The 13,712-nt window shown below is 38.3% G+C and overlaps 3 protein-coding genes and 1 pseudogene across 5 annotated transcripts in view; 1 reads left to right on the top strand and 3 right to left on the bottom strand.

The window, feature by feature from the left end:
* Positions 1 to 2,261, top strand: part of LOC104766939 (protein CHROMATIN REMODELING 35-like) — a 4,739-nt gene extending 2,478 nt beyond the window's left edge. Inside the window, exons 5-6 of one of the 2 annotated variants that reach the window (XM_010490912.2) lie at positions 210 to 1,963; positions 2,049 to 2,261. In XM_010490912.2, the coding sequence (XP_010489214.1) occupies positions 210 to 1,963; positions 2,049 to 2,052 (1,758 nt within the window). In that variant the 3' untranslated portion in view covers positions 2,053 to 2,261. Of the gene's footprint in view, positions 1 to 209; positions 1,968 to 2,048 lie in introns of those variants that run through there. The other variant, XM_019241057.1, reaches the window with a different exon arrangement.
* LOC104766938 (BEL1-like homeodomain protein 7) lies at positions 2,237 to 4,941 on the bottom strand. Of its 2 annotated transcripts, XM_010490911.2 has the most exons (5): positions 4,366 to 4,941; positions 3,550 to 4,149; positions 3,075 to 3,454; positions 2,926 to 2,986; positions 2,389 to 2,835 (listed from the first exon to the last, which is right to left on the bottom strand). In XM_010490911.2, the coding sequence occupies exons 2-5, from the start codon at positions 4,099 to 4,101 to the stop codon at positions 2,389 to 2,391; spliced, it is 1,440 nt and encodes a 479-aa protein (XP_010489213.1). In that variant the 5' UTR covers positions 4,102 to 4,149; positions 4,366 to 4,941. The 2 variants fall into 2 exon arrangements, with proteins under 2 accessions (XP_019096605.1, XP_010489213.1); XM_019241060.1 differs by lacking the exon at positions 4,366 to 4,941 and having other exon boundaries at positions 2,237 to 2,835; positions 3,550 to 4,101.
* On the bottom strand, positions 7,903 to 10,886 carry LOC104766941 (WD repeat-containing protein 13). The gene is made up of 12 exons (XM_019241059.1): positions 10,597 to 10,886; positions 10,366 to 10,475; positions 10,176 to 10,245; positions 9,921 to 10,071; positions 9,691 to 9,828; positions 9,293 to 9,432; positions 9,119 to 9,166; positions 8,910 to 9,020; positions 8,568 to 8,743; positions 8,345 to 8,466; positions 8,162 to 8,238; positions 7,903 to 8,057 (listed from the first exon to the last, which is right to left on the bottom strand). The coding sequence occupies exons 1-12, from the start codon at positions 10,786 to 10,788 to the stop codon at positions 7,944 to 7,946; spliced, it is 1,449 nt and encodes a 482-aa protein (XP_019096604.1). The 5' UTR covers positions 10,789 to 10,886; the 3' UTR covers positions 7,903 to 7,943.
* Positions 11,627 to 13,712, bottom strand: part of LOC104766940 — a 9,764-nt pseudogene continuing 7,678 nt past the window's right edge.

Here is a 13,712-nt window from a genome sequence, read left to right on the forward strand (position 1 = left end):
GGTAGGACTTCTTCATACATGTTGTCTATTTCTATTACCTCCATAATGACTGTGCTTCTCAATTTTGCTCATCCAACTGTCATGGAAACTTTATTGTCCATAATGATCTATTGGTACATTGTCAAACTCGATGTGGCTGCTTAGCGCAAAAAAAAATTCCCTAGTAAATACTGGTAGAGCTTCTTAATTTATTTTTTCCTATATTGTAGGCAAAAAGAAACACGAGAACATATGCTTCTGAAACCCGGAATAAAAGGTCTGGCGAATCTGATGTTGAACTTAAGTTATCTGAAGAAGGGCTGATGATAGGTGGACTTTCTGCTCATCAAGTGCATGCTAACAAAATGAAGCCTCATCAAGTTGAGGGATTCCAGTTCCTTTGCAGCAATTTAGTGGCAGACGATCCTGGTGGTTGTATCATGGCTCATGCTCCAGGTTCTGGAAAAACCTTCATGATTATCAGTTTTATGCAGAGCTTTCTTGCAAAGTATCCTCAGGCTAAGCCACTGGTTGTACTTCCAAAGGGAATTCTATCTACTTGGAAAAAAGAGTTCGTGAGATGGCAAGTTGAGGACATACCGTTGCTTGATTTCTATAGTGCTAAAGCAGATAACCGTGCACAGCAGCTGGCTATTTTAAAACTGTGGATGGAGAAGAAGAGTATCTTATTTCTCGGGTACAAGCAGTTCTCAACTATTGTGTGTGATGATGCAAGTAGCGAGTCACGTTCTTGCCAGGAGATATTGCTCAAAGCACCTTCGATCCTCATTTTGGATGAAGGACACACTCCAAGGAATGAAGACACTAATATACTGCAGTCCCTTGCCCAAGTCCAAACACCAAGAAAAGTTGTCCTCTCAGGAACGCTTTATCAGAACCATGTAAAGGAGGTTTTCAACATTCTGAACCTTGTTCGACCGAAGTTTCTCAAATTGGATACCTCCAAATCTGTTGTGAAGAGGATATTGAGTCGTGCTCCATCTGGTGTCAAGGGGAGACTTACTGGAAACAGCAATTCAGACATGGCTTCGGTGTTCAATGAAACTGTGGAACACACCCTGCAGAAGTGCGAGGATTTCAAGGTGAAAATTGCCGTAATCCAAGATTTGCGGGAGATGACCAAGAAGGTGCTTCATTACTATAAAGGAGATTTCTTAGATGAGCTTCCTGGACTTGCTGATTTCACTGTGGTTCTTAATCTGTCTCCAAGGCAGTTGAACGAAGTGAAGAAGTTAAGGCATGAGAAGAGAAAATTTAAGGTTGCTGCTGTGGGAAGTGCAATTTACCTTCACCCGAAGCTGAAAGTTTTCTCTGACAAGTCTAATGTCCGTGATGAAACTATGGACCAAATGCTAGAGAAGCTAGATGTGAATGAAGGCGTCAAAGCAAAGTTCTTCCTTAACTTGATAAACCTGTGCGACTCAGCTGGTGAAAAGCTCTTGGTGTTCAGCCAGTATCTCATTCCACTGAAGTTTCTTGAAAGACTAGCTGCTGTAGCTAAGGGATGGAAAGAAGGGACAGAAGTTTTTGTTCTTACAGGCGAGACCAATTCTGAGGATCGTGAGCGTTCAATGGAAAATTTTAACAATTCGCCAGACGCCAAAATCTTCTTTGGTTCGATAAAAGCATGTGGAGAAGGTATTTCGCTTGTTGGAGCATCTCGCATACTAATATTGGATGTTCCGCTGAACCCTTCTGTGACCCGCCAAGCTATTGGGCGAGCGTTTCGACCTGGACAAAAGAAGATGGTGCATGCATACAGATTGATTGCTGGGTCATCACCTGAGGAAGAGGATCACAACACTTGCTTCAAAAAGGAAGTTATCTCAAAGATGTGGTTCGAGTGGAACGAGTACTGCGGCTACCGAAACTTTGAGGTAGAGACTATCGATGTGGATGAAGCTGGTGATAAGTTCCTTGAAAGTCCTGCCTTAAGAGAAGACATAAGAGTTCTCTACAAAAGGTAAAATCAGTTTAGCTCAGATCCACACATAACCCTTTAACTCACATTTCTCTGTTACTGAACTTTCTTTATGCTTCCGTTTCAGGTAAACTCAGACAGAAACTTCTTCCGGTTTTGGACATGCTTAGGTTTTAGAAACCTGTCAATAAGATAACTTCGGATGGACTCTTGTGAATTTTTTGAAAGTTTGTTAGCAGTTTAAGTGCAGCTTCAGGCTTCGTTTCAATGTCAAACCTTTTATCTCATATGCCCCTATGAGACTCTGACCATATAATTAATCTATTATATTAACCAGGAAGAGCAAATTGTATTCAGTCTCGGATTGTGTTCATCATCTCATCATGTTTTTTCATTAATCTACTAATTCATTTTCTTGGTTAACTTTCACAAAAGAATACATTTCTACACCTTTCTATTCTCCTCATCTAGTCATGCAACAATTTTGAAGAGCCAAGCCGGTGCTGGTGGTTGTGAGAGTGTAAGTATTGGAAATCGGTTCCGGAGATGGTATTCTCGTGATTATCTATCCTACCAGACATAGGAACATCACCACGAGCGTCAGAATTTTGAATCCCCAACGTTAAAGACATCCCACCACTACCATTCCTTGTCATGTCAGTCACCATCATGAACCGGTCACCACTACGAGCCACCGTGCTCTGTCCCATGTTGCTGCTTGCCACACCAGATGCATGGCCGTTGTTGGAACTAGACTCAGTTTGCTGCTCTTGAATCTCGGTGATCTCTGGTGTGTTTTCAGAAGACAGGTTGGGATCATTCTCCTCCAATGCTTCTGTGAATTCCTCCTTGTACATCTCCTCCACCATTGGTTTCCACAGACGCACACGCGCATTTATGAACCAGTTCGACACCTTTCAACAGTCATCAAACGAAACAATGAAAAATGAATACAACAAAAAGAAAAGCATCCAATGACACTCAAACTAACAGTACAACAATACCTGGCCTCGGCTCAACCCCGTTTGTCTAGCGAGCATGATCTTGTCTGAATCCTTTGGATAACTAAGTTCAGGGTTTTAAAACACAACTGGGGTCAGAATCTCTTGTGATCAATCAAGAAATTCACAAATGTAGTAGTAGAGAGACTTACGGGTGGAGGAAATGCTCGAATAGCCAAGCACGGAGAACCAAAACAGAGGAATCAGGTAAACCGCGTTGAGGCCGCCAAGTGTGAGGTTGCATCACACCTAACCGCTGCAATGCTCTTTGTTGCCTTACCTGTTGATCAACGTTCCTTAATCTGCTTATCCCCACTCCTCTCCCATCTGTCCCATCATGTTCCCCTCCTAAACTTTTCCTTATCACCAAGATTTGTCCGGATATCGCATCCCTTAAGCAACGGAAATGCCTTGAGATGGTTTGAAGTGCGAGGGCCGTGTACGGTTTGGCTGCTCCACATCCAGCTATTACATCGAAAGACGACACAACTATCTGCATCTGATGGTAATACTGCTTGTATTTTCTATCCACCTTTAAACAACAAAGAATCAAAACAGCAATTTATGTTACCAAGAGAGATAAGTTAAGACTTAAGACCATAGAGGATATGCTATAAGGCGGATTACCTCATCTAATATCGATAGAAGTTTCGACAACTTGCTCTGCAGTTCTTGTCTCTCTGCTTGAGGGATTTCAGCAACATTCGTCTGAAGAATCTTCTCTTTCTCTTCACTAACCTTGTCTCCCTCTGGCTGAAACTGCTTCAGAGCTTTCTTAACATTAACAGCTTCATCAAGAAGCTGTTGAGCAGCCTTGAGATACTTGGAGTTGTGAATGGTTCGAGTAAAGCCTGAAACAGCCTGTGTTGCATACTCATTGTTATTATTATTGCTTCTGGTAGTCTGCGAGCTGATGCCAAGACGCATCATCACTGGGAAACAACTCCTGTCATTGTCTTCTTGATCTCTCCAAGAACCAGAATCTTGAATCCCCACCATTTGTGAAGCTCCACCAAAACTTGACAGTACTTGAATCTCTTTTGAAGGTGAGACATCATTGTTAGTTGATTCTCTAGGAAACGTCTCTGAGAAAGAATTCGTGTAGATCATTGCGTTTCCAGGGACATATTCTGGTCTGGAATAAATCTCACTTGAGCCACTTCTGTAATAAGTTGCCATAGTGTCCTTCTTATGACATCAGATCATCACCATCAAACAAGGATTGTTCTGTTTCAAAATAAAACACATTCAACAGTCAACACTAAGCTCTTTTTACTTCACATTATCTTATAAAATCTTTAATTAAACAAGGAAAAAAAGAAGTTTTTTTTAGAAATTGAACCAATGAACAAGGAGTATACAAGAAACATGTAAAACTATATATCTCTCTGCATGAACTTAAGAATTTAAAAATGAGAAAGAAAGGATAGATTAAAAAATTACCAGGAAACCATCAGCTGGCTTGTGGGTGTTAAAGGAGACAGACACTATGAAATCTCAAATTGAAAAAGGAAAACGAATAAAATTGTTTTGTTTGAAGTCTTGAGGATCCCAAGAACACAAAATTGACAAACAAATCCTTATCTCCCCAAAATCAAAATTTTTGAGAATATAAAATGCTTTTACCCCCAGAAAAAGATTCAAGAGAACAAAAGACCCATCTGTCTAAAGCAAGCTTTTGAGTTTCCCCTTTTGAGGTAGAGTAGAAGATAATGGATGATCTCTTTAAAGCTGGTTGGTTCTTGAACTTGCTTCTTGTTCTTCTTCTTGTTTCTTGGAGTAAAGTCTTTTGGTTAAAGATAACAAAAACAAGAAAACGTTCAAAGAATAAAATTAAGTTAAGGAGCTTCTGTTCTTAACAACCAGTTGGTAGATCTATAAACCCCATCTCTAAAACCTAATACTAAACCCTAATGTCTCTTTCTCTCTCTCTGTCTCTTTCGTCTCTCTGGCCTTTTGTTTTTGTTTTCTGCAATAAAATTTGATTGGAGCTATAAAGCCTATTACCACCATACAATTATTTTCTGTGTTTTTCTTTTATTAATAATTTTTGTTTTGGTTGAAAATATGATATATATTCCTAATTGGTTACTAAAAGTAAAGATATTCCTAATTCTTCTAAGATGATTTGTGTTCATCAAGCATAGTTTTGGAGAATAAGACAAAATACATTTTCATATCTAGTTTTGGTGCTATGCAATTTTAAAATATTTCATTGTCCGATTTGTAGACCAAAGATATATTTTTTTGTAGACTTTAGTGGGAATAATTTGTGTAGCCTTAAGACAACGTGTCAAAGTTTACACACGGATGTATTTTTTTCAACACCTTTTTATTCAAATAAAAATAATTTCACTTTTTCGGGTAAGCTTTTTACAGTTTCTTCTTCTTTGTCTTTAAAGTTCATTTTTCAACGTTTGAAAACTTTTTTTCATGGTCCACATGCCATACTGTATAGTTGCATTTGCATATACAACTGTTTTTGTATGAAAAAATGTAAAATGAAAACAATAAAACACATATTCTTATGAATTAATTGCCCACTCAGCTTTGTCTTATTGTGCCCACAGATTTTTTAGGTATTTACGGACTAATACCTTTTCTTTCCACAATGTTTCTCTTCTGTTTCAAACTTTTACTTTCTTTCTCACTGAGTGTAGGTCCACCATATCTTGTCATGGATGAATGAAACTTTTACTTTCTTCTCTATGAGACTAGGTCCATTTTACAGTTTTAAGAAGCGGAAACAAAATGAGTAAATGCCAACTCCAAGAAATTTTGTAAGTCTGATTTGTGGTATAAGGTGGTCTGAAAATGATAAGAAATTATGGTAAGAGATATATGTAACTCTAGTTAAAAAAAACATTTGTGGTGAGCAATGTTAGTGTGATTAGAAAAATGGTGGTACCACAGTGAAAGGTTTGTAACTTTATATAGAGGATGTAGGACGTGGTACAAATTAAACCACAGCGGTATTGATGCAAAACTCGAATTAACATAAGTGTATATATTTTGAATGGAGAGACCATAATAGAAAAGAAAAACAATAAGAATTTTTACGGAATACACACTTAGCCGTGCACAGACGTTATAGAAAAAGAAACATTCGCTTGTGGCATCCAATTTTGGGAAAAAATTAAAAGCATATATTTATAATATTTATTACTCCTATTAAGTTTATTCCTAATAAAATTATATACTTTTACAAATTATATACGAAGATGGGCTTATACTTTATATGTTACAACGTTGAAAACTCAAATTATAGAGAATTTAGAATTAAAATATGGGTTCATCTACAATCTGGTTTTAAACATGAGCTTATGCCATGTTAATTAATTAATTAAAATGAATCAGACAAACTAGTTAAACAGTAAGAATTACAATAGATTTTTGCCAGCTTTCTTTTCGTCGTTAATCTTGATCTTTTGATTATAATGTAAAATAATACAGTGGTTATTAACTTTTATGTCAACGTTTTTTTCATCAAATTGTTTTTGTCAAAATGTCAAATTAAAATTAATTAATGGACTAATTTCTATTTCTATTTACTTTGTTTTTGTTAGATGTTTTTCACCCCAATATTTTTTAGAATCGCAAGTATTCATCGTAAGGTAATCTTATTACTAATAGAAAGCTTGGTTAAGAACTATTTGTTTTAATTTGTTTGTTTGTTTCTTTATTTATTTTTATTATAATAATAATGGCGTTCATTTTGTAGACATTTTTGTTTTGGTTAAATCCAACCATTTTATTTTTCATCGCTTGTGGTATTCATTAAGCTTCACACGGCTCTCTACACACAGTTGAGTTTTTTTTTTTTTTTTTGGGTAAAAAACTAGTAGTCTTTTTACTGAAAAATATATTGCAAATTTCGAGATTAAAAAATCGAGAATAAAGACGTCAAAATTAAAAGAAGAAAACAAAATAATACAAGTAAATAAATCATTTGGGGTGAGTAAGAGAAGAACGTGAATTGATGGGTGGCAAAGGAAAGAAGGGAAAAATGTCTGAATTGGGACAAAGATGGCAGAAGCAGAGAGGGACAGAGAGACTTTGACAATGGACAGAGTCGAGTCAGTGGATAGGGAAGAGTGACTTAATATATACGACCAACCAACCCAAATTATTACTTAAAAAAAAGAAGTAATAAACAAAAATAATAATGGAAGATCTACAGAGACAACAATCGAATAAGACATGAAGCCGAGAGATTTGGTTAATTCCCCCTACTTTAGTAGTTAGTACTTACGTTGAATTTGAGATTGTATTGCTTTTAGTCTTTTAGTTAGGAAATTAATAGACAGACAAAACACAAAAGACAAGAATTGTCGTCGGATGAGAAGTAATTAAATGAATTTGAAGTAAGGTTAGTAATCCCACATCAAATTCATTGGTAATTCAACCGGATTACACTTAAGACGAATTATGAATCTTCGTTAGGCTAAACCTTTTTGTCGAAGAAATCTCAAAAAGTGCAGTTCTACTTATAGACCTTTTTGCCTCATCTCAAATTAGTTTGGTTTAAAAATTAAGCCAAGATTTCGTGGAGCTCTTCTTCACTTTTGCCTACTCTTCTACACGTAGCAAAAGGAAAATATTCTCCGTTGCCAGAAATTGAACCCCCGAGTATCCTGACCAACTAGACTACAACGGAATGTTGTTAATGTAATTTTTCATTAATGTTTTATCAATCTGTCAACTAATCTGGTCACTGCTAATGTGATGTGACAAAACAAAAAACATTGCGAGTCAATTTCTGTCTTCTTCTTTACTTAGAGATCGAAAGAGTTGTTCCCTTTTTATGGACGTGCCTGTCCCAACCATTTAAGCTATTGAATCTGTGCATAGGATTGTCACAGAACCTTATAATTTATAAGAGATGGAAAGGAAAACAAACTTAAAACTAAATTGACACAGTTTGTGATTAGCGATACAGAGAGATGAAGGAAAAGCCCAAGGCCTTTGTGGCAAAAAAAATGGCGGATTTTAAGATTCATTTATAATATTATAGACAAACCTTATGAGCTTTTCTTTGCTCTTTTCCATACAATAACAACACCGTAGAAATCAGACGAGGCCAACAAGTCCTCTCCATGGTTCCACGCAACACACATTACTGGAAACCTGTGACCCTGCAGTATCCAATTCTCACAACTCGTGAGTCCGGTCTCTTATAATTTATAATCCAAACACAAATGTTTCAGACAAAAGAAAAGAAAAGAAGATTTTATCTAACCTGTAGCTTGTTTACACATGTGTGCTTCGGTTTGGTTAGATCATAGAAGTAGACATTTGAGTCTTCGCTCCCAGCAACTGTAGTTTCAAACACGAACGCAGAGCACATGAATAGGAGTTCTAATAAGCCCTAAGCATCTACTATTACCAATATAATAGGTGAATGAAGGATTGAAATTCAAACCTATGTATTCTCCTTTCTCCAGGGATAATAGCGGGCAAAACGATGCTTGGATTCTGTGTATTCGCGGGGCTAGTTTGAGGGAGCAACGCAAAGTTAGATAACCTTTTATCTGAAGGGCAACACTGCATCACCAACACAAAGCCGAACAATCAATCATAAGGATTTATAAGGAAAAATAAAGAGAACAAATTCAGAAACAAAAGTGGAAGTTCTGTTGCTGAACCTAAAGAAACACAAGTTTCCGTCCTGAGTACATGTGAGCAGAACAGGACCTGATGCCAGGAGGGAGAAGCTTCGGTACTTCACAGTTGTGACAGGGGATTTGTGATTCGTACGATGGCGATGAGATCGGGACAATGAACCTGTATGTGAATCCATGCTCACTGAATATACCGTTCCCTGCAATTATATTAACTACCTAGTTAAACTAAGGTAAAAATAGCATACCAATCAATGCAAAAAATTGATGTCAGTGTTGACCACAACATGTAAACTGGCAATAGCCAACCATAACAGACCATCTCCCTAGTTTATATCGTTTGACATCAGTACAGAGAATAGTTACCTGCCCATCCCCACAGAAAATGATTTGGCCAGTGTGATCATGGTCCATAGATGTCACCTCATCGTCGAACATCAATTTTTTAATAATTCTCCCAGTGCTGAAATTAAACACCTACCTTGTCAAGCAGAGAGATGTAAGGCATTAGATAAGTAAACAATTGAAAAACACAAAAGCAATACACCAATATACTTAGCTACGAGGAGTAGTACCGTGAGTTCCTTGTTTGCATTGCCAGCGGAGAGGAAATTATTATTGACCTGTTGAAAGAAGCAAGAGAAAACCAAAACTTTCCTCACTCAGTATATGAGAAGATATTCTACTATCAAAAACGACAAGTTGCAACAAAGGAAAAATAAACAGATGATTAAAAAATAGCAACGTACAGGGTGGAAACGGATACAAAACTGAGGAGAGATTCCATATATAACTCTAATACAAACGCCCCTTGACAACTCCCATACTCGTATTGTCTTATCAAGTGATGATGACGCGATGTATTGATTGTTTGACGAGAAGTCAAAATCTGAAGGTATTTGAAGAAACTATAAAGTAAGATGCTTGAATTAATATTTGACATCGAATTTAAAATAAATTTAATCCACACACCCTTATGCTCTATCGATTTCTTTTACACTTGCCACTCAAATCTACCCCTAACAAAGCATGTTAAGTAAGTACTATGCACCATATCCTAAGAGTTTCGAAGAGCAAGTTCATGATAGCAGACAGATCTTCCCAATATACAGAAAGAAAAAAAAGAAACAATACCAGTCAATCTAACCTGTGACATCTTTCGAGTGTCCTGTCAACTGCTTGAGGACAGAAGGCTCTTCGGAGAGACTGCAAACTGTTAAGCTTCCATCTGATGCCCCATACGCAAGTAGATCAGAACTCATATGGCCAAACTTGAGAACAGTAACTGCATAAGAGTTAAACAGACTCACTCTTAGAACAAAAAATCACAAAAGTAAGTCATGAAACGCAAAACAACAATACAAAAAGAATATATACCAGAAGATTTGCATTGATCGAAAATGGAATGCATTCCGACAAAAGAATAAGCATGTTCAACACCACCACGACGATATGAACTATCACCATCACTCAAACTCGAACTAAAACTCGCCCTGCGGCTTGAAACCTGATTGACACTCCGTAAATCCTAGGAACAAACACGAACTCCAATGATCTATTTTGGTAATTCCAATGATCTTAAAGTCCAAACTAGGAATGCAGTAAGTGGTAACTCCAATGAACTCTACTTACCCTACTAGAAGTAAAGCTTTCAGCTTCAAACTGATGGGAGAGAGGACCCGTAGAAGGTAACCATCGACCACTGAAGCATCAACCAGTAAATTACCCTGATGTCAGAATTATATTGGGACACATAAATCCGCAGAAACACACAGAATTATCTGAAACAAGTAGACAAAACTCAAGGGCTAAAAGATAGAACCTGTTCCCTGGACTACTTAAGAGACTAGGCGTTCGTTGATTCTCCCATTTCCTAGGTCTACTAATGAAATTACGATAAGCAACATATCCTTTTCCATTGCATCTCCAATCCTTTCAAAATCAACCAACCAACCAACCAAAGCATCTTTTTAGAAAATTAGAATGAATCAGTCAATTGTATATAATATAAACACAAGCAAGCAAATGTGATGAAAAGAGAGAGCTCTCTCACATAACGGCGAGAGATAGCACCAGATTCAGCTTTCCGATGGAGAAGAATCCGGCGGATTCCGACGTACTGTGGATCTGATTCCGATGTTGTCGGTTGCATCATACAGCTCAAAAACTCGAGATCCTTTGATTGTTTCTTCGCTTCATCTTTCTCGCCGATCTCTACCTCTGCTGATCCGTGTTTCACCTCCATTTTTTTTTTATCAAATCTTTCCGAGCAATCCTACCTTACCCCCGGTAGATCAACTGATCAGCAGAACGAAATCATCATTTTATTCAAACAAAAGAAATCTGCAGGTCGACGAAGAAAGATGAAGTTTTACAAAATGCAGAAAACTAAAATAACCAAAAGATAGCGAATTTATTACAAATAAAACCCTCTATTTTATGAAAATAACAAAAAAGCCCTTTGATTAGCAACTGGATCAGTTCAGTTTATTTTTTATTAGGGTAAAACCTCTATATAATGTACTAGGCAGAAAAGCTTGAGAGTAGAAGTAGATGAAGATATAAGTACCCAGTGATGGAGGAAATGTTATGCAAGAGAGACGACCAACTCAAATCTTCACCAACATCTTTTAGTCCACAGTCAGATCTCCTACATAAGTTGAGGTAATCCTTCATCTCCCTTGGGTCAACCAAAGGCAAAACGAGGATGGAGTAAAGGAATTTAGTGTGCATAGCAATGGGCCAGAGAATGTTCTTCTCATGCTCGTTAGATTCACTTTCTTGGCTTAAACAAAGGTTGATAACGACGCCCTGATTTTTCCCTAGCGATGGAGTAAGTATAGTGATGAGTCGAATGTTTGGGCCTTATTAAACGCCTAATGGCCATCTATAATGAAAGGTCCAATAGTCCCAAATCTATTGGCCAACGGTCAAATCCTTTATTTTCAAATTCATCCAATCAGCATCTTGTACATTGGAATAGAGCATAGAGCCGCCACACAAACAGAGAAAGGGAAGAGGAACAAGGAAGTGGTTGTGTAGTGTGACCGATGTGATCTCGTCGGTTATTAAGGAACTAAATGTTTTAAAAAAACATACATAAAGACTTGAGAGGGTATAGATAGATCCAAAATTCCCTCTGGTTTCGGTTTTTGAGTTGATAAAAAAAGACATGAATGACCGTAGAACTAAAAAGAACAAAAAATGGGGGAGGGGAAAGAGAATTTGCTCAAGATTAGATGCTGCTGGAGTCGCGGCCAAAGACAAAGCGTCGAGTCCAGTCAGAGATAACGAGCATCCTCGTGCGCCAGCTCACCAGTTTGCTGGCGTAGACAGAGTACCAGAGCCACTGGCTGCTGTGTCCTATGGAGACCCAATCCCCTGGCAGTTCAGCTGCTGTCTGTTCCCCTCCCAGCGGAGCAAACGATCCAAAATGTTTGTACCTGAATGGTTGGAACCTGTGTCGACCCTCTCCTCTGAACCTCAACGGTCCCTCTGGCTTCTTCTCACACTTCTCCATTCGGTTGAAGCACTTTGCGAGGTACTTCCCTTGTTGTGATGCTACCTGCATGCAGTTATATATCTCATTAATCAACATCTCTCTCTCTCTCTCTTGGATTGAATTCATTCCATCTTGTGGAATTATTTGCGTACCTGTGCAGTTGCTGGAAGGTTCTTCATCTGCGAATCCACTTCAGAGAGTGCTTGCTTAAACTTTTCGATATTTACTTGTATGTCCTCACCATTTGCACTCTTGAGCAAGTGTGCAATGTTCTTCAGTTTATTCTTCTTCAAGTAAAGCTCCACCTGAGGGTACCTCTGGCAAATGTCTTTCACCACACCATTGAAATCTTTCTTGTTCAATGTTCCTGTATTTCCCTTGTCTGCTTTGCTGAAAATCGCAGATATATCTTCCTGTTTGTTCAGGACAACACACAGTCAGTCTTCATCTCACAAGGGAAAGATTTATGTTTGTCACAAGGGTAACGTCTATATAATAATATGGGTGTGTTGAGATGGTACCATGACTCTGCGTTGGTTGATCGTTGCAGTATCACCTAAAGCATACACATTGTCGCAACCCTCCACTCTAAGCCATTCATCGGTTGCCAACACACGTCTCTGCCCTTGACCAATCTGCTGCATAAAGTCTCTGATGACAGGACGTGAACCAATTCCTGTTGATCACACAACCATACCATAAGGTTCAGAGACAATTTTGCCAGTTTCTCTTTCCTTTGTGGATATCTCATCCGCAGTCACTCCCACAACCATTGACCCTGTCTTCAAATCAATACCGTCTCTTTGGAACTTTTCCTCGGCAAAAGCAGTGATCCTCTTGTCAAACCTGTAGAGGGAGAATAGAGCCAAAACATTCTTAAAAAGAAAAGGCAGCAGTTTATAGAAGCTTGAGTGGAAACTTACATGTTGAGAATGTGGTCGCCTGCTTCAAGAAGAGTGATTCTTGTGAACTCTTGGACCTTTGGGTATATCTTAGCCACATCATCGACTAAGAAATCATGAAGCTCAGCTGAGAACTCGACACCAGTTGGTCCACCACCAACCACAACAAAATGCAGAATCTTTTTCCTCTCTTCTTCAGTTAGATTCGGAAGAGAGGCTCTCTCGAAACAGTCGATGACTGAATGACGGATGTTAAGAGCATCCTCCGCTTCTTTGAGGAAATAGGCATGTTCCTCAACTCCAGGGGTGTTGAATGTGTTAGGCTTAGCTCCAACAGCTATGACTAAAATGTCATAGTCCATGTCAAACTCAGCCGTGCCCTTAAGACTTGACCCATCCTTGGACCGGCAGTGGATTTTCTTGTTCGATGCATCAATCTTGACACACTCTGCTTCTGTGTACTCAAATCCTTTCTGAGATGTTTAGGAACAGAATATTATAAAAAGCTCAAAAACTTGAATAACAATAATAATAATAATAATAATAATAAGATGAGAGGCTGCAAGGGTTAGATGGTGACCTTGCGCATAAGACCACGAATGGGTTCAACAATGCTACGAGCTTCAACAGTGCCATTGGTAACACTTGGCAAGAGAGGAGTGAAGAGGAAAAAGTTACGAGGAGAGACAATTTGAACATCATAGTTAGGGTTGTTCAAGTAATTCAAGAAGCTGTAGCCGCTCCATCCACTCCCGAGAACGACCA

The sequence above is a fragment of the Camelina sativa genome, chromosome 19 (assembly GCF_000633955.1).
Source record: "Camelina sativa cultivar DH55 chromosome 19, Cs, whole genome shotgun sequence".
Classification (NCBI taxonomy): Eukaryota; Viridiplantae; Streptophyta; class Magnoliopsida; order Brassicales; family Brassicaceae; genus Camelina; species Camelina sativa.